This window comes from Mesoplodon mirus (assembly GCF_964341445.2).
Source record: "Mesoplodon mirus genome assembly, chromosome: 5".
NCBI classification, from domain to species: Eukaryota; Metazoa; Chordata; class Mammalia; order Artiodactyla; family Ziphiidae; genus Mesoplodon; species Mesoplodon mirus.
The window spans coordinates 108,844,520-108,863,925 of record NC_138980.1 but is presented as its reverse complement, the minus strand read 5'-3'; the positions used below and the strand labels follow the sequence as shown (position 1 = coordinate 108,863,925).

The 19,406-nt window shown below is 39.2% G+C and overlaps 2 protein-coding genes across 9 annotated transcripts in view; both read right to left on the bottom strand.

Annotated features, from left to right (window-relative positions):
- The window catches only part of ARB2A (ARB2 cotranscriptional regulator A), a 455,970-nt gene that overhangs the window by 139,090 nt on the left and 297,474 nt on the right, over positions 1-19,406 (bottom strand). For all 8 annotated transcript variants that reach the window (XM_082623477.1, XM_082623475.1, XM_082623478.1 and 5 more), the window contains one exon: positions 17,848-17,932. In XM_082623477.1, coding sequence (XP_082479603.1) covers positions 17,848-17,932 — 85 coding nt within the window. The remainder of the gene's footprint in view (positions 1-17,847; positions 17,933-19,406) is intronic.
- On the bottom strand, positions 265-1,808 carry POU5F2 (POU domain class 5, transcription factor 2). The gene is given in 4 exon segments (XM_082623481.1): positions 265-539; positions 541-712; positions 715-1,072; positions 1,076-1,808. Coding segments are annotated over 4 exon segments (1,005 nt in total). The 5' UTR covers positions 1,472-1,808; the 3' UTR covers positions 265-460.

The window sequence follows — 19,406 nt, the reverse complement described above, 5'->3', positions numbered from 1 at the left end:
TCCTCAAACCTTTCCCTGGAGGCAACGATTATCTTGGACTCTGTGTTCACACAAAGTTCTGCTTGGTTTTGATAGAAATAATACACTGACATAGTCTTCTGTGACCTGAGTTTTTCACTCAATATTGTGTTCATAAGAATATCCCTATGTTTACTGATAACCACTAGGAATAAGAGACACAATTACTTTTCAATTAATAAACAGAGAGAAACAAAATATCCAAAACCATCTACGTTTTGGAATGTACCTTAAAGCCAATGCTAGGGAAGAACAAAGGGAAAAACAACACAGCAGTAAACTTCAAACTCCCTCCCCAAATTTTCCTAAAGAGCTCCCTCCCTCTCCCTTACGTATTCTTAACATCTTTGGACAACTAATGGAGGACTTAATGCTAAAAGCCTTTAAATGAACCCCAGGAACCCGTTTCCCTGGGTTGGCCCTCCCCAGAAAAGCAGGTCCCTCAGCTGGAAAGCCTGGGGAGGCTCAGGGTGGTGGCTGGGGCAGAGAGGAGGGTTCCTCCCTCAGTGAAAGGGGCAGGGGTACAACGGTGTAAAGTAGGGTCCCCCATAAGGGGGGGAACAGAAATGGAGTCCCGATGTCAGGGGAAAGCACACTGGTCCTCTTGGGAGAGGAGGTCCGACAGTCCCCACCTCCGCCAGTGGGGAGAAATCATTGCTTGGCCGACTGCCCATCCTGCTCCGGTTATGGAACCTTGGACCAAGTCCTTCTGCAGCCGGAGCCACCCAGCGATGCAGCTGATCTGCTGGGGTGTGGGCTGCTGGCACTGAAGGAAGAGTTTCTCCAGGCTGTTTCCGATGCGCCTCTCCCTGTATGCCCGTCTGCGCTTCCCAGCCTGCTGCAGGATCGTTTCCATTTTGCATAAGCCCAGAAGGTTCTCCATGTCCACTTGCTCCAGCCACATTTTCAGCAGCGGTCGCAGCTTCCACATGTTGGTGAGGCTCAACTCCTGGTCCTCGAAGCGGCAGATGGTCGTCTTGCTCAGTGCCATTCCAAAAAGAGCCCCCATGAGCAGCCCCACGTCGGCCTGAGAGTACCCCAGGGTCATCCTCTTCTACTTCAGCTCCTTGGCCAACTGCTCCATCTCCTTCTCTACGGCCGAGACGTCTTCTGGCAGCGCCAGCGCCGGGATGCACTGCGGGACGATGCAGGGACTGGGGAAGGCGACCTCAGAGTGTCTTGCGAACCAAGCGCTCACCTCGCCAGCTCCGACCCGGGGCCGGCAAGGCATCATCCCGTCCAGGAATTCGCACGGCGGGGGACCTGGGGACAGCGCCCACACCTCAGGGCCTGGGCACATCCCCGGCCTGACCCCTGGCCAGACCATCAGCCTGCAGGGGGCCGCCTGGGCGCTCAACCTGATCGGAGTGTCAACCTGCACCGGCACTGGCCCTGCGGGCCTGTCCCCACCAGCGCCCAGCACGGGGAAGTTTGAGGGCCTGTGTCCGGCCATGGGGTAAGACCGTTCCTGAGCAGGCAGTCTGGTAGGAACGGAGGGCTCTCGAGGCTTCACAACAGCCACCAGCCTCGCCCTCGAGCCCTGCCCCCCAGTGGGCTGAGATGGCGGTGCAGGCGGGCATGTAGGGGCTTCCCTGGTGGCGCAGTTGTTGAGAGTCCGCCTGCTGATTCAGGGGACACGGGTTCGTGCCCCGGTCCGGGAGGATCCCACATGCCGCGGAGCAGCTGGGCCCGTGAGCCATGGCCGCTGAGCCTGTGCGTCCGGAGCCTGTGCTCCGCAACGGGAGAGGCCACAACAGTGAGAGGCCTGCGTCCCGCAAAAAAAAAAAAAAAAAAAAAAAAAAAAACATGCACCCCCATGTTCACGGCAGCACTATTTACAATAGCCAGGACATGGAAGCAACCTAAGTGTCCATCAACAGAGGAATGGATAAAGAAGATGTGGTACACATATACAATGGATTATTACTCAGCCATAAAAAGGAATGAAATTGGGTTATTTGTAGAAACGTGGAGGGACCTAGAGACTGTCATACAGAGGGAAGTCAGAAAGAGAAAAACAAGTAGCGTATATTAACGCATATATGTGGACTCTGGAAAAATGGTATAGATCATCTTATTTGCAAAGCAGAAATAGAGACACAGATATAGAGAACAAATGTATGGATACCAAGGGGGAAAGGGGGTGGGGAGGGAGGAACTGGCTGATTGGGATTGACATATATACACTATTGTTACTAAGTATAAAATGTATAACTAATGAGAACATACTGTATACCACAGGGAACTCTACTTAATGCACTGTGATGACCTAAATGGGAAGGAAATCCAAAAAAGAGGGGCTATGTGTGTCTGTATAACTGATTCATCCTGCTGTACCATAGAAACACAACATTGTAAAGCAACTATATTCCCATAAAAATTAATTTAAAAGAAAGACAAAGTGAGACATTGAAGATAAGTTAGGCTGTTAAGAAAACTTGGTAAATGTAGATAAGGTACATACAGTAAGAACATTAAAGTTGTAACAATATGGAAAAAGAGTTAGTCACATCAGTGTCATCACTGGAAAGAATAATTTATTACTCTATGAGATAAATTCTCAAAATAGATAAAATAGCACTGTTCTGTAAAGGAGGTAAGACAGGACAGCTATTTGTGAATAACGACATGCTTTTACTTATGAAATACATAGAGAAAAACTAGAATGTAGCATATTGCCAACATAAAATTTCCTTGATTTTCTTAATTTCAGATTAAGATGATGAAGGACTTTTTGTTGTTGTTGTTACTTCATTTTGTTGCTGTTCTTTTTGTTATTGTAAAAAATGACTCTGCTGTGATATAATTGCTGCTTAGAAATAACAGCTCGTGACACAAATATGACACAACCCACATAATCAGACTACAAAGAGCTTTAGAGTGTAGAGAGAAAAACCTTTCCATTTTATTTTGTAGATCTGTGATATTCATGACCTATGAACTTCCTGTGCCATAAAATAATACTAAGTATAAAAACCCTACCGCCTTCATCAGAAGCCTTAAAGATTTACAATATCTGTATAAGGCAGGAAGAGTGGTTGAGTTGAGCAGGGCTGAGTTGAAAGGCATTATGGTGATGAGTCAGGTGTATTCAAAGTAGTCATAAGTAGATAAAGTTGAACGGTTCTTGTTATGCCACGCAGGATTTAAACAAACTTTTTAGCTGAGTTTGCCCTTGTTACAGAAGAAAAGCTTTAAGGACGTTCTCACATTGATTACTCTAGTCAGGGCGCAGCCACCGTCTTCTGCATTCAAATTTGTACTCTGCTTACACTTTTAAGCAGGAGATACACAACTTGTTTAGTGAAAAAATTTTGTATTACACTGCACAGTAAAATACACCTAACAGAAATGACAGCTTATGACCAATGAAACCAGTAATTTAGGATGTGACATGGGCTCAGAGAAGTAAATGAGAAGTAGAACAGAATTTTTGTTTATAGGATGCAATTCTTTTAGGTGCTGTGAGAATTATTTTTTGTTAAGGAGATTCCAAATTAGTTGATTTTGGTGCCATTACCATCATTAAGTTTGGGGCCTCTGTGAATGTCCCTGGAATCTCTCTAAGAAACTATGAACTGAAGTAAACCAAATAGAGTGGTAGAATTTCTTGTAATAATTTAAATTCAAGAATGACACTTGTCTTTTATGATTGACAGAAAAGTAGATGAAACACAAGGAAGAAACTGATGAATTTATAGAAGTTTCTCATAAGGATATGTTCTAGGGCAGGGGTCATTTGAAAGGAAGACAATGTGTGAAAGAGCTGATAGGCTTTCAGGGAGAGTATGGAAGAATAGGACACTAACAGGAAGGAGAGTGAAAGGGAAAGGGTCAGTGTGGAATTTAAGTAAATTGGAAGAGTGAAATAGGGAGAATGCTGAAGAATCGGAAAATTGAGGAGTTTAAAGCCTGTACTTCTGCAGAAGATGTACTGGGAGGCTCTGAGACTATGACGAGACATAACTAGAATCAGGACTTAGATAATCTAGAAAATAGAAAGAAGCAGGAGAGAAATGACAGAAAGTTTTTAATTCTCAAATATTGAAAAGCAAAGAACAATTTCTCTAAAACTATGGTACTTGATTGTTGGGTAAAATAATTTCTAATAATAATAATAGGAAGTTCTTGCTTTGCACGGTAGTGTGGGACTATACAGAGGACCATACAAGCTGAAATCAGGCAAAGTGATCATAATAATCAATGAAAAAAACCTACGGTTGTTCCATGACCTTTTTTTTTGTTAAAACATTAAAAGTCTTCTTACTGTCAGCTAAAAATGAATAGGGTCGGGGAATGAAAAAAAAGTGTAAGACTAATTGTATTTAGTACATTACACTTCATCTTTAAAACATTAGAAACAATGAGAATTAAGATGCTTTATTTCTTTGTAAAAAACTTATTAAGAGTAGTTTGAATAGTGCTTGCTTTCTTGTCATATAACTTATGATATAGTTCAAGCAAATCTTTTCTATGCCTTGGCTAACTTTCACACTCCTAAGTGTGGATCAGCTTCCAACATTTTACCCTTCAATCTTCCAATGTCATGAAATATCTCTGAGAGTTCATTTGATGTGAAGTGTTTTTTTTTTGCCAGTATTACTTCCTCTGGGACATCCTCATCTTTTCGTCACAGTGCTTTCCAATTTCACTTCCAACATTTCATGTGTTTTCTTCACTTTCATCTTTGTTGGCCAGATCTCTCTTCCGACCATCCTTTTTTTTTTTTTTTTTTTTTTTTTTTTTTGCGGTACGCGGGCCTCTCACTGTTGTGGCCTCTGCCATTGCGGAGCACAGGCTCCGGACGCATAGGCTTAGCGGCCATGGCTCACGGGCCTAGCCGTTCCGTGGCATGTGGGATCTTCCCGGACGGGGGCATGAACCCGTGTCCCCTGCCTTGGTAGGCGGACTCTCAACCACTGCGCCACCAGGGAAGCCCCCTGACCATCCATTTTTATAAATACAGATAGTGCTACTGTGTATGAACTGAATAACAGATATGCAGTGTTTGGTCAGTGACAGATTTTGAAAAAAGGGATATAATTGGTAATTGATCATGATATGCATCTGTTATTTACATAGAGAGTTGTACTTAATGCAATTACTAATAGTTAATATACTGTGGTAACTGAAATTTTGAACCTTGTTTTGGGGGGTTTGGTGTTATTTAACTAAACTATGGTAACTGAAATTTGTGTATATTAGAACGGTGCAAAGCGAGGACCACCTGCAGTCATTGAGTTGTAACCATATGCCAGGTACTATTTTAACAGTCCTGTATGGATTATTTCACTTAATTCTGACCATAACCCAGGAAGACTGTACTAGTATTATCCTCATTTTATAGAGTATGATTGTAGATCTTCGTCTGGCCATATTATAGAATTAATTCTCCACACATTTGGGAGGATACAAATTTCTCACAGTCATGTTAAATCTAAAGCTCTTCTTCATAAATGCTGACTTAATACCATTAAAGAGTTTGAAATGACAAGTAACACATTCATTTGAAACATATAGCTAGAGTAAAAAGTCAGGGTCTTATAATAGTAGGGAAGGAAGGTGGACACTTTGAGAAGATGCACTAGCTCTTAGATAGTAGTGGGGTACCATTTAATAAAGTAAGCTGTTAGTGAACTAAGAGTTACATTTGGGTCCTGAAGGAGTTCATAAGTCCTTAACCTTCCTCTTCACCTCACCTATTTCAATGATCAACCTGTGATTAGGAACCAAGAGAATCTCTGCAATGGACAAAAGACTTTTTTCCTAGGAGACTGTGAGTTCCTTGAGGGGCAAGAGTGATATCTAGCAATCTTATTTATCTATCTATCTATTTATTTAATTTTTGGCTGCGTTGGTCTTCGTTGCTGTGTGCGGGCTTTCTCTAGTTGCGGAGAGCGGAGGCTACTCTTCGTTGCAGTGTGCGGGCTCCTCATTGCGGTGGCTTCTCTTGTTGCAGAGCACGGGCTCTAGGCACGTGGACTTCAGTAGTTGTGGCTCGCGGGCTCAGTAGTTGTGGCTCATGGGCTCTAGAGTGCAGGCTCAGTAGTTGTGGCGCACGGGCTTAGCTGCTCCGCGGCATGTGGGATCTTCCCGGACCAGGGCCCGAACCCGTGTCCCCTGCATTGGCAGGCAGACTCTCAACCACTGCACCACCAGGGAAGCCCCTCTAGCAATGTTTAGAGTCTAAACTAGTGCCTAGTACATATTAAGTACTCAATAAATCTTTGTACAATTAAGGAATAAATATTTACAGTTAGTTTCTTACCCCAAGAGAACCAAGAATAACTCAAGTTTGAAGTAAGACATGGGATTAGGCTCTAATTTTAGGGGAAATTAATTAAGTCAAAAACTAATTAATTGGTAAAAATAATTAAATTTGGATTTTCTAAAATTTAAGCTTTGCTGCCAGTGTTGATTTTATATGCTTGATATTATTTCTGAAGAAAAGTAAAACCAAATAATGCTGAGAGATTATTCCTTCAAAAGAGAAGTGCTATAAAAATCTAAACTACAATGGTTATGGAAAACTATACTTTTTATTATAAAATTCAACCTGCATATCATCTAGTTCCACAAATAGCTTTCCCACATGTTGGTTATATTTAATCATTTGTATCTGTGGTCTTAAATTAACAATGTCTTATTTTAAATTTAATCACTATCCTTCTGGAAACTAAGCAGGAAAGGTGTGGCTACTTTGCCACACAAATTAAAATGGAAAGAAGACTCAATTTCTTTAAAGGCAATTTATTAAAAGGAAATTAAAAGAAAAAATTCACTTTGCTCTTTTAAAATGTCTGAAACTAGCTAAAAACAAAAGAATCTCTAAGCCAGTATTGATTTTAGAAAGTTATTAGAAAATTTCAATTTAGGGTCTCTTACAAAAGTCTCATTTATAAAGATCATTGCTATACAAAGCCTAAAATGATATATATGTTTATTTGCCCAAAATTTTAAACAAGTAACTTCTATAATACTTTAGAAATTAAGAAATTATGTAAAATAACTGAATTTTGTCAAGGATTGTACCATGAGATTATTCAAAACATGCATAAACTAGCTGGTACACGATTTCTTTATTTATTGGTATAACATATTGAATACTTGGGGTGAAATATGTATGGTTGAAGGGGATATTATGATAGAGATAATATGAATGGAAATACTAGTACCAGTTCTCAAAGAATATTTAGATATCATATATCAGTTAAACCAATGTTAATACCTAAAAGCTGAAGTCATTGATCAAATTATCTTTAAAATATTTTTCATTAAATGAAACTATTTTCCTTTAAAGGACTATATTTTAAGAACTATGATGAGACAAAATCTTTTAAAAATATACCCCTGCTTTAAAGTGCTGATAATCAACTTAGAACATCTTAGGATTTTACAAATGGTAAATACTTGACCTATCTATGGTGCCTAATGTTCTCTTTTGCATTTTCATTTCAGTAACACAGAATGTTTAGTTTAGAAGTTCTGAATCACTACTAGAAAGCAATGCAGTTCCTCTGAAGGGGTATGTTTTGGGGGTATTTTTGCCAGCAGACAGATTTATCACTGGTGACTTGATGTCTGTCTGTGACAAGACAGAGCAGGCAGGGAGGGTGTAGATGGGAGGCACATATCACACAGCTGGTCAAAGAGAAGTGAGGGGCAGTGGACTCAGGCAAACCACACAGGTCAGGAAGGGGCAGGCAGAGATGGTGGGCTGGGGGAGATGTGATTCCATAGGCTGCAGGACAAAGAGTCTCCAGGTGGGGGACAATGAAGCCAGGGAGACACAGAAGACAAAAATTATAAGAAAAGAACCACACATAGAGACTGAACGAGATGACAGAGAGAGAGTCTGAGGGCAATATACAGACCCAGGGAGAGCAATCCAGAGCACTGACCCAGACAGCTGACAGAGGAAAGGAGAAAAAGAGGACAAGTGAAGCACAGACAGCCATGGAAGGGGAGATCAATACTTAATATCTGTTTAAAAAGAATGAAGATCTCTGTCTTAGGTATCACTGGTCCTGACTTACTTTTCCAACAACTAGGGACATAGCACTAAGAGCCATGAGACACTGCTATGCGGACTGTAAAAATAATATCTCTCACAAATTTACTCGTAACTTAAACAATTTTCAAGTACAAATATAAATTCATATTATTTGGTTATTTATCCAAAAGCATTCCAAAATAATTAAAAACTTTTTATCTTTAAAGGGAAAAGTTAGCTCAGTAAAAGGAGAGTTGCCACCTTTACTGCCAAATTCTTTGACGAATTTTTCACAAATTGGTTCAGAAAGCTGTAAAAAACATGGTGGCTATTTTTAATTTTTTTTTAAAGTGAGATTTCTGGAGTGAGACTACTTTTCACTGTGATTACTGGAACACTGGAAAAGTCAAAATCACAGGATAATATTGGACCTAATTAAGTACATATATATAATCAGGGCAAATATTGGTGATCTACATAAATATCATTCATATAGTTAGATTATTTTAAATGAGTATCTGATCAGTTGTTTCCCCAAAGTGCTTGATTCCAGCTAATTACAATGAATAATTTGCTGAAAACACAAGAATTTCTAGTGGTCAACTTTTAGAACACTCATCCCTAATATTAACTAATAATTATAAGGTAGCACAGAACAATGAATAGGGAAACTAACCTATGAATAACAGCTACAGTAATGAACAAAAACTGCCTGAAAAGTGCTATTTAGTTAATGAAAACACCACTTAAAGAATTAGAATGTATACCCTTTGAATGGAAGAAAGAGTGCTAGAATTCTTGAGCAGTACATGTAGTCAAAAGTGGTACAGTATCATATATGCTAAGATGTCCTGAATTTTAAAGTCTGTTTACAAGGCAAAGTATAGATTTTCAATTACCTAATTAATTTGAGCTATGTCTAAAAACATACTAGACAACTCAATTTGTCTACACATTGTGAATGATACCACATTCTAGAAGCAATTACCGTTGATGTTTCATTGGTAACTTTATTTATTTTTTTTTAATTTTTTTTTTATTAGTTTCTGCTTTATAACAAAGTGAATCAGTCATACATATACATCTGTTCCCACATCCCTTCCCTCATGCATCTCCCTCCCTCCCACCCTCCCCATCCCACCCCTCCAGGCGGTCACAAAGCACCGAGCTGATCTCCCTGTGCTCTGCGGCTGCTTCCCACTATCTATTCATTGGTAACTTTAGAAGGAAGTGATTATTCACTAATAAAGAAAAGATATAACTCCTTAGTGTCATTTCCTCAAGATATGTTTTCAGCAATAAAGTGAAGTGAATATTTAGCAAATATTCAGTATTTTAGTCAGTGTAAACAGTCTGGATTATTTAAGCAAAGAAAAATTAGGGTTCCATTAACGGCCCCCTTCTATATCCAGAATAAGACAGGATCATCTAAATACAGTAAGTTTTCAAGTTTAATTCTTTTTTTTTTTTTTTTTTTTTGCGGTACGCGGGCTTCTCACTGTTGTGGCCTCTCCCGTTGCGGAGCACAGGCTCCGCGGCCATGGCTCACGGGCCCAGCCGCTCCCCAGCAATGTGGGATGTGGGATCCTCCCGGACCGGGGCACGAACCCGCGTCCCCTGCATCGGCAGGCGGACTCTCAACCACTGCGCCACCAGGGAAGCCCTCCCCTTTTCTTTTCTTCTTCTTCTTTTTTTTTTTTTTAACCATTTATACTTTTAATTTTCTAAATTTTACACAGATTTACATCAAGGGTTCTAAGTAAGCTGAAATAAAAAAGAAAAAGCTATCTCAAGCCATGACAAAGGCAAGAAAAACTGAGATGGATACAAGTTTGGGGAGGGAATATATTGACAGGAATCAGACACCTAGTCCGCATAGTTTTAATGAATCTAGGTTCAGGTATTTCCTTAATGGTAGGTGGAAAGAGCTTTCCATCCTGTGTGCCTGGTACAAAAGGGTCACAGGTATGTGAAAATACTGATCCTCTCACCCTTCAGGTCAGCCAGGAGGGGCTCTGTCCATTCAACTCTGGACATAAGCAACCTTCTCTTATGTCAAGGTTGCTTATGTCCAGAGTGCCATACAAATGTTATACTTTTCTGTACATGTTGCTTAAGGAAGAGTGGAATAACTTTAATAGCTTTCTGCTAACTATGCCTTACGGTTACCATAAACCTTAGAGGACTGGTAAAGTGGATCCGATGAGAAGGTCAGGTTTTCAAGAACCCAGAACAAGAGACTGCAGGGAGCACGTAAGGGCGAAGATTTCAGACCTAAGTAGATACCCTGAAGTCTAGGAAAAGGATCTCTAAAGTCAGATAGGCAAATATGTACTGTCTTTACCAGTGGGAAACGGTAGAAGATCAGGACTAGAAGGAATGTCCTAGAAGTGTCATCTTCTCAGAGAGGCCTTCCCTGGCTACCTTCCTAAAAATTTGAATCCTCCCCTCCACATACACTCACTTCAGGTCCTTTCTTCTTGTTTTCTATTTCTCCTACCGATGACCACTATCTAACATACTACATATATACTCTCCTTACTTATCTTGTTTATTACTGTCTGTATCACCTACTAGAATGTAAGCTCCACGGTGGGACCATTATCTGCTGTAATTCACTGCTATGTCCCTGGCACCTGCAGCAATGTCTGGTCCACACTGAATTCTTGTTGAATGAATGCATGCAGACTGAAAGCATATACCCAGACAGGCAGGGAGGGAGCACATTCGGAGGGGGCTGAAAGTATGTGGGCCTGAGTAGCAGTACCTACCCACACCTAGGCCCAGTTAGAACCCACCTGGCAAAGAGTGGACTGTCAGTCATAGGCCAGCTGAAGCAAGCTGTGTCCAGACTTGTAAGAAGTCAGAAGATATCAGTGCTCTATAACCTTGTCTGCTTTCAGACATTTATATTTTGCTTTCCTTTCACCCAGAAGAATGTCTGCTCATACACAGTTAAAAATTATATTTGCTATTTTGGGGAAGCAACACACCATATAAGATCATTTCTAATTTCATCTTTACTGCTACCCTAGTTCCTTTCAGCTTTGTCTCCTGATTTCTATGTCCTACTGAACATTTTTCTTTTGACTATTAGTCTTCCTTTTGATTTCTCCATTATATTTTCTGTCTTTCTGTGACTATGGTTTTGTGACTCTTACCAGTGTCACAGAGAACATAGGAAAACATGAATAACTAAGTTATTTGCTATTTAAAAATAGAATTGGAGACAAGAAAATGGAAGGGAAAATATTTCTGTAAATGCTTTTTCCATTTCTACAGGATTAAAATAATCAATAATTGTTTTTAAACAAATGACAGTTTTAAATTCTAAAATGACTAATGAGAATATATAGTGTCACATTACATTTTCACAGTGCCTTCCTCCTGATGAACCTAAACTATCCCTCTAGATACTAAAAAAATTGTCCTTGTAACATTTCATAACATTTCTATAAGTGAGGCAGATATTTGCTGTTGCCATTTTATAATAAACATAAACAACCAAAATGTGGGCTATACAATAAACATATATCCTATTAACCTATTATATGTTTCTCTGAATAACATTTTCAATGCGTTGATTTTCACTAGTACGAAATACTATTAAAATAAAGTGGGGGAACCAGTCACTTGGCACGTATTCAAGATCCCTCAAATATCCACCGTTCACTATATGTTATAATAACTGAAAAGTCAGACTTCATTTTAAGTACAATATAAGATACAATGCTGACAATTCTTAAGTGTGGAGTTGTCAAGTATTACATTTGCTTTCAAAAGAAAAATAAAAACAATGTGACTGTACTGAAAATAATTATCAGTGTATTTTAAGTACAATTTAAAAATTTTATTATACCTGCTTTTAAAATATATATGCATAGGTAAACAACATTCATAAAATAGAGCTTTTATGAGCATTAGATCTATTTTGGGGGTAAAGGGAAACATATTTAGTAATAAAGGAAAAAATACAATATTAAATGAGTGTGTATTTTTACAGGTAATTTCATTGCTTTGACCATGAAACGTCTAGTCAAAAGATAAAAAGCAAATTATAACAAGAAAAAAACCTTCATAATTTAGAAATCTGGAAAAAAAAAGCCTTCACTAAATTGAATGGATAGTCTGGACATCCATTACTAACCTGTGGTCAGTACACGTTGAAAATTTCAAATAATCTTACCAGTTTAAATTATAGTAACAGGATTATTAATCAGAGAATTTCAAGTCTTTCAAAGGTACTTAAACAACATTTGCCATTTCTACTTGAATTTCCTGCCATCACCTCAACTATCATTATCTCAATTAAGTAGGTCATAAAACAATTTCATCATTTCTTGCCCATAATTGATTTCCCCCTCCAGCTCCCCTGTACTTCTGGTAATGACATTTTCATTATCCCAGTTACTTTTCATTGGAGTTTATCATTGTCTTCTCCCTCCCCTTAGCTTCCACATTCAATCTGTTTATCATCAAGGAGTATAGATTCTTCCCAAGTCATATTTGTTACAGCTCTCCTATCCTCTCTGTTCCCACCGCCACCACTCCAGTTCACACCATCAACCACATATACTGGCTTTATTGTCACATCCTGCTGAGTCTACTGCCTCCGGCTTCTTGCTCCTGTTTTTTATTCATTTACTAAGTTAATCTTCTTTAAAATTCCATTTTTATCATGTCATAATAATGTTGATCATGTCATAAAAAATGTTCAACATTTTTTTAGGACTCTGAGGGAAATTGCTGATTTTGATTGAAAACCTGTTCGATTTTTATAAGTAGGTATGGAAAATGCTGGGGGTACTGGCCCTAACTGTTCTCTCAATTGATGCAACCTAGTGTTGATGCCAAATTCAAAAGGAGCAAACTACCCACTGGCAGAGGGCCAGGAAACAGTTTTTTTGGGGAAAAAAAATTCATTATAAGCTATTGTTCACTGCTATGTCCCCAGCTTCCAGAACAGTACCTGGAACATAATAATTGCTCAATAAATATTTGAGGAATAAATGGATGCAGGTTTCCCCTACTATCTGAAAGTAGAGTAACTCCTGTGAAACCTTTCGTAAGCCAAAATGATGTAAAGTGAAGAAGCAACTACCTTAGGGCACTCTTGCTAGTGGATGCCCAAAATAAATCGAGATAAGGCACAGATGTTTACATGCACATTTAAGCTATGGCAACTTGATGTTGAGATGCAGAGTGTAGTTCCCAGAGAAGGAGCTTAGTGGTGTCACTCTTGCAGCTCAGGGTACTTGCTGCCTCTATAACGGCTCCCTGAAAACAAATGCTGAATGCTATTTTTGCTTTCGCCTTTCTTCCTAAAAGCAAAAATCCTCTTTGGATTTCCTTCTGTTAATGGAAACAGGTACTAATGCAGGTCTTTCATAAAAGTGAAGTGGCATAAAGTAAGCTTTCATAAAGTGGGGGACAACTGTGTATGCTGCGGAGTGTACATGAAATCTCCTTCTGATTTAAGCTAAATTTGTTGGAATAAACACCCACAGGAAATAGAAGGTTACAGAAAGTAGCAAGTTCTGTTCTAAGAAAAATTTGGTAAGAGAAGAGCTGAATAGTATAAGCTTAAGTATAAGCTCAGAGAAGAGCTGACGACTTAGTATAAGATCAAATGAGTGTGATAAAGAAGAAAATATCTTATCTTTGGTAAACTGTACCACAAAGTCTAATGAGGTAGTGGAAGAGAAAGGGTAGAAATAAATTGTCTTCAAAGAACTTTTTAGTGCCTTTTTTTGAAAGAGTTGCTCTTAAACCCTAAGGTATCAGAGATAAGAAGAACCTTACAAAGCTTTAGTCTCAAAAAAAGTTAAGGTTTCTTTCTGCTTAGGCTTGGGCAACCACCAGAGTTGAAGTAAGCCTGTTGTATTAATTATCTACTGCTGTGGAACAAGTCGTCTCCAAAATTCACAGCTTAAAACAAAACACATTTATCAGTCCCAGCATCTGAGGGTCCTGGATCTGAGTGTGACTTAGCTGGATGACTGGCTCAGGGCCTCTCACAAGGCCACAGTCAAGGTGTTGGCTGAGGTTGCAGTCATCTCAAGGCTCAACTGGGAGGGGATCCTTTTCCAAGGTCACTCTCATGGCTGTTGGCAGGCTTCAGATCCTCACTGGCTCTCAGCCAGAGACACCAATTCCTTGCCACATAGGCCTCTGCATGAGCAGCTCACAACATGGCAGCTGGCTTCCATCAGAGGGAGCAAGCGAGGGGACAAGAAAGAGCCTGAGATCTGCCAGCATTCACTGGTATTACCATGCTCCCCATTGTTCTTAAGCAGTAGGCTTGATAGAATGGTGGAATGACTTTTTTTAATTTATTTATTTTTTTTGCGGTACGTGGGCCTCTCACTGTTGTGGCCTCTCCTGTTGTGGAGCACAGGCTCCAGACGTGCAGGCTCAGCGGCCATGGCCCACGGGCCCAGCCGCTCTGCGGCACGCGGGATCCTCCTGGACCAGGGCACGAACCCGCGTCCCCCGCATCAGCAGGCGGACTCCCAACCACTGCGCCACCAGGGAAGCCCTGGAATGACTTTTTGAACAGTCAGTTACGGTGCCTGGTTAGGTGACAACACCTTGTAGAGCTGAGACAATGTCCTCCCAGAGGCGTTATGTTCTCTAAATCAGCCTTTAATACACTGTGATGTTTCTCCCAGACCTAGGAATGAGGAGTAGAAATGGGGCTGGATTCTCTTCTCATTACTCTTAGTGATCTACTAGCAAAAGAACTGCTTCCCATTCCCATGACTTTAGGCTCTGTTGGTCTAAAGGTTCCATATGGAGGAATGCTTCCATGAGGTGTCACAACGATTCCACTGAAATGAAAGCTGAAACTGCCATCTTGCCACTTTGGAATCCTTATACCACTGGATTAACAAGCAACAGAGAGTGTTACTATATTGACTAGGGTGATTGATCCTGATTACTAAGGAAAAATTGAGTTGCTACTACACAATGGGGGTAAATAGGAGTGTCTGTGGTGCAGGAAATTCTCTAGGTCATCTGTTAATGTTTTCTGTGATTCGTGTCAATAGAAAACTACAATAATGTAAGTCAGGCAGGATTGCTAATAGCCCAGACCCTTCAGGAATGAAGATACAGGTCATCCCACCAGGCAAGAGACCATGACCAGTTGAGGTGCTTGCTGAAAGCAAAGAGAATATGGAATGAAGGTAGTTATACATACCAGTTACAACTACCTGACCAGTTGCAAAAATGAGGAATGTAATAGTTATGAGTATTTCCTCATTTTGATATGAATATATATACTAAATATTTTTGTTTTCTTCTCTCTTACTCCCTTAACATCTCATGTAAGATGTGTCAATAGTAATTAGCTTTATCTCTCAGTATTTAAACTATAGGATACCAAAGATGAGAAGAATGAACTATCAGCCAAGGACAAAAAATGGGCTTTGTATCCTCCTTTTTAGTGTATTTTCGATTGTACACGGGATAGTTGTATCATGTTAGGTGGAAGCAAGACTTCATTAATGTCTTCATTTGGAGATTGTCTGGTTTAAGGAGATGTATATGAGTGCCAAGTTGACAAGCGGTGAACTGTGGAGGCTCCGTGATGTGGCAATTTGGCTAGGTTGAACTACATTTCCCAGAATTCCTTTTCAATCTGTGTGTCTCTAGTTCGAATGGTACAAAAGGGAGACTTCTGTGGGAAATTTGGAGAGTTAAAGTGAAGCAGCAACCATTTCAAGCTCACACACGTTGTTTATCTGCTGGTTCACTTGGTGGCACAAGGCAGTGGTTACCAGGACAAAGGGCACTGGCTTCTACAGGACACCCACACCACCAAGGACAGAAGCCACAAGAACTGACATGGGTTTAAGTCCATCTTCATGGGCTCCAGCTCATGCTTATGCGTTCCAGCTCATTCTTGCTCTCCACCCGTTTACATAACATCTTCCCTTAACAACTGTCTGCTCTGTAGACTCAGCTCCAGCATTGCTTGCCAAGTCGACATTCTTATAGAGACTGCTTAACCAGCTCTGATCAAATCCCAGGTCAAATCTCTGTAATATATCCTTTACTATATATAGTCAATCCTCATTATTTGTGAATTCCATATTTCTGAATTCACCTACTTATTAAAATTTATTTGTAAATCCCCAAATCAATACTCATGGTGCTTTTGTGGTCATTTGTGGATATGCACATGTGCAACGTGGTGAAAAATTTGAGTTGCTCAACACACACATTCCTAACTAAGGTGAAATAAGGCCATGCTTTGCCTTCTTGTTCCAGTTCTTGTACTGTAAACAAGTGTCCTTTTTGAAGACTATTTAGTGCCATGTTTTTCACATTTTTGTGCTTTTGTTGGTGATTTTGTTCTCTGAAATGGCGTCCAAGTATAGTGCTGAAGTGTTAAGACAGTGATGTGTCTTATGGAGAAAATAAGTCCCATTAGGGCATGAGTTACAGTGCTGTTGACTGTGAATTCAATGTTAGCGAATCAACAATATATGTTAAATAAGGCATCTTTAAACTGAAACACTCATAAAACAAAGTTATATATTGATTGGTCGATGAAAATGTGACCAGAAGCTTGCAGGAACCTAACCCTATATTTTCCCTAGGAGTAATGATTCAGTATTCACTAATTCAGTGTTCTCAGAGACTTTATAGAACATAATCACTGATAATAAAGACAATATATTATAATTAATGTACACCCCCCCACACACACACTGTAGCATATATATCACCTAGTAGTCTGTTGCTCTGACTGAACTCTGATTGACAGACCTGAAAAGTTTAGTTATAAAGATAGTGAAGCTCAGTTCAAGTTAGGTATTAATGATGGTGAAATTTAATTATAATAATAGTTCTTTACCTAGTAGTTGAACTGTTCTCCAAATTATTTCCTTCAAATATGTAAACATGTATGCAACTTTGCTTAGCGATTAGCTATCTCTTATGGTTGTTATATGAGGTAGTTCATGTTTAAAACTTCTACTCATTCTCTGGCATCTATGACCAAAGCAAACCCATTTCTGTTCTGTAACATAACCAGACACCACTGATCAGTTTGTGTTTACCATCAAAATTGTGAAAGCCAAAATCAGAAAGTAATGAAAAATGTCACTCTTTCCTCTTACCTAGAGATTAGAGACTAAAGTAACCCACCTTTTAGGATGGAAATCAATGCCACTCTTCAACTGTCTGGAGCTCACCTGCTTCCTCAGGTGCTCACCCCGCTACCTCTTTTCTTTCAGTGGACAGGCCAGTCTTGTCTTTGCCCCCTGTGAATATCTTCTGATCCATTCCAGCCCTTATTCCTTATACTGCTGTTTCTTTTGCCTAGAATACCACCCTGCATGTCTTCCTATAATCCAAGTCCTATCTAACACACAAGGCCCAGCCAAAATCTTTCACATGAAAAACTTCTCTAGACTCTAGGCCACAGCAATGTCTCTTCTCTGAACTCACAGTCTTGAATGCCTATTGGATCACTGAATTGGTAATCAATCAGAGACAAATACTCTGAGATCCTGTACAGCGATCCAGTCCTTGTCCTAATTTTCAATTTATGTACGTCTAATCTTCCTAAGCTTCAACAGCAACTGTCTATATTACTCTCACATTGTTTCACCTATTCATCTTTATGGAGTTTCATTGTAAGCATCTTCAGCTACTTAATGCACTTCTGGTAGTGGGTGAGACCCATGCTGTATGTTACCAATAATTCATTCAAAGATTCAAGGCAGAACAACATGCTTAATTCACAAAATAGAATTCCACATTTCATTAGCATATTTTTTCACCTTAATAAAAAGCACTCTATACATCTCTCATCAAACACATACCTGCTGAGACTCGGGGACAGTCAGGCAGCATGGACTCCACTGATGTGTCTAACGGTTCTGAGCTAGAGACCCAATTACAACAGTTCTGCAATGTAATAGAGACAATGTTCTGTTAAAACATAATTTAAGGCAAGACCAACTTGTTAGGCTGTAGAGATTAATTTATCCTATACAATCAACCACTATAAGTATACTCTATTTTCCATACTCTGTAAAAAATTCTCTTATGTAAACAGTCAGTAATTATTCATGACCAATATGACTGTGGAAAAGAGTTCATCTTCTACAATTCAGCAAGTTATCTGTCCTGATATTAAGAAGACATGTAACCTTCTGTGAACTATGATGCAATATACTCATAAGAGAAGGCTAGGATTTTAATTAGAGGAAATTGAAAAGGGTATCTATTTTTAACTTTTAGATGGAAATAAATATTAATTTGAACATGTGAAAGAATAGTGATATTTTAAAACTATATTCTTTGTCTTTGTAATACTAGAGGAAATAAATTTTGCAATTACTCCTCAAAATCTGGCCCATATAAATATACTCTTTTAATTTTTACTTCAACTTGGTTCAATGAAGGCTGTATCAAACAGTTCAAAAGAAACACAACCTGGTGAATTGTAGCTGTGTGTCTGAGGACACAAAGGTTTCAATATTAAGGATAAACCTCTAAGATAATGATGATTTACAACTCAGACAGATGAAATAAAAATAATCTATATTCCTTCCATACATTTTAAGTGTGTATTTGAAGTCTGGCTTTAAAAATGTGATTAACCTCATATGGCTTTAAAAAAATTTCCAACATATGCACACACACACACATGCAGACACACACACACACAAACACAATGAATTTCCAGACAGATTTTATTTTAAAAGAAATCATCCTATCAATCATGTTGGAAAAATCGCTGATTGCTATTCTGGTAAACAAGCATGTATTGTGTATTTTTAGATGCTTGCTGTCCTGGTTGTGCACCATGGAATCCGTCCTCACTGTGGAAAGATCCTTGACTGGTAGATCAAGTGTCTTATTGTATTTCCTTAATTCATTCTGTCTGGAAGAAGATGTCAGCTGTGTTGCAGTGAGGAGAGAATTTCAAAGGCCCCAGTCCCCACCAATAAAGGCCGAGGAATGGCTTTTGAATAGATTTGTCAAGGCAACCCTACTGTTCTGGGACCAGGGAGAGCAGGAATAACATAAAGGAAGGGTTGCTGTATGAGATTAGAAAGTGAAGTTCACAAAGCATGGCAGATTTTTGTAAGAAACGGTAGATCAATGAAACTATTGAACTGTGTGGAAAAAAAAAACATGAAAACAAACACAACATCTAGTAATGTTCTTAACTGCTTTCTCTCATTTTACATTTAAAATGGATAAAATATTACTATCTTCATGTATTATAAAAGCTTGATGGTTTAAAGTGGATATGTATTCTATAATTTTCACTCCTAATCTTAATTAGCAGCTGAATGCAAAATTATACAATGTAAGGGAGAAGAAATTATAAAAGAAATAGGGTTTTAGAAGATATTTCATACATTTGAAA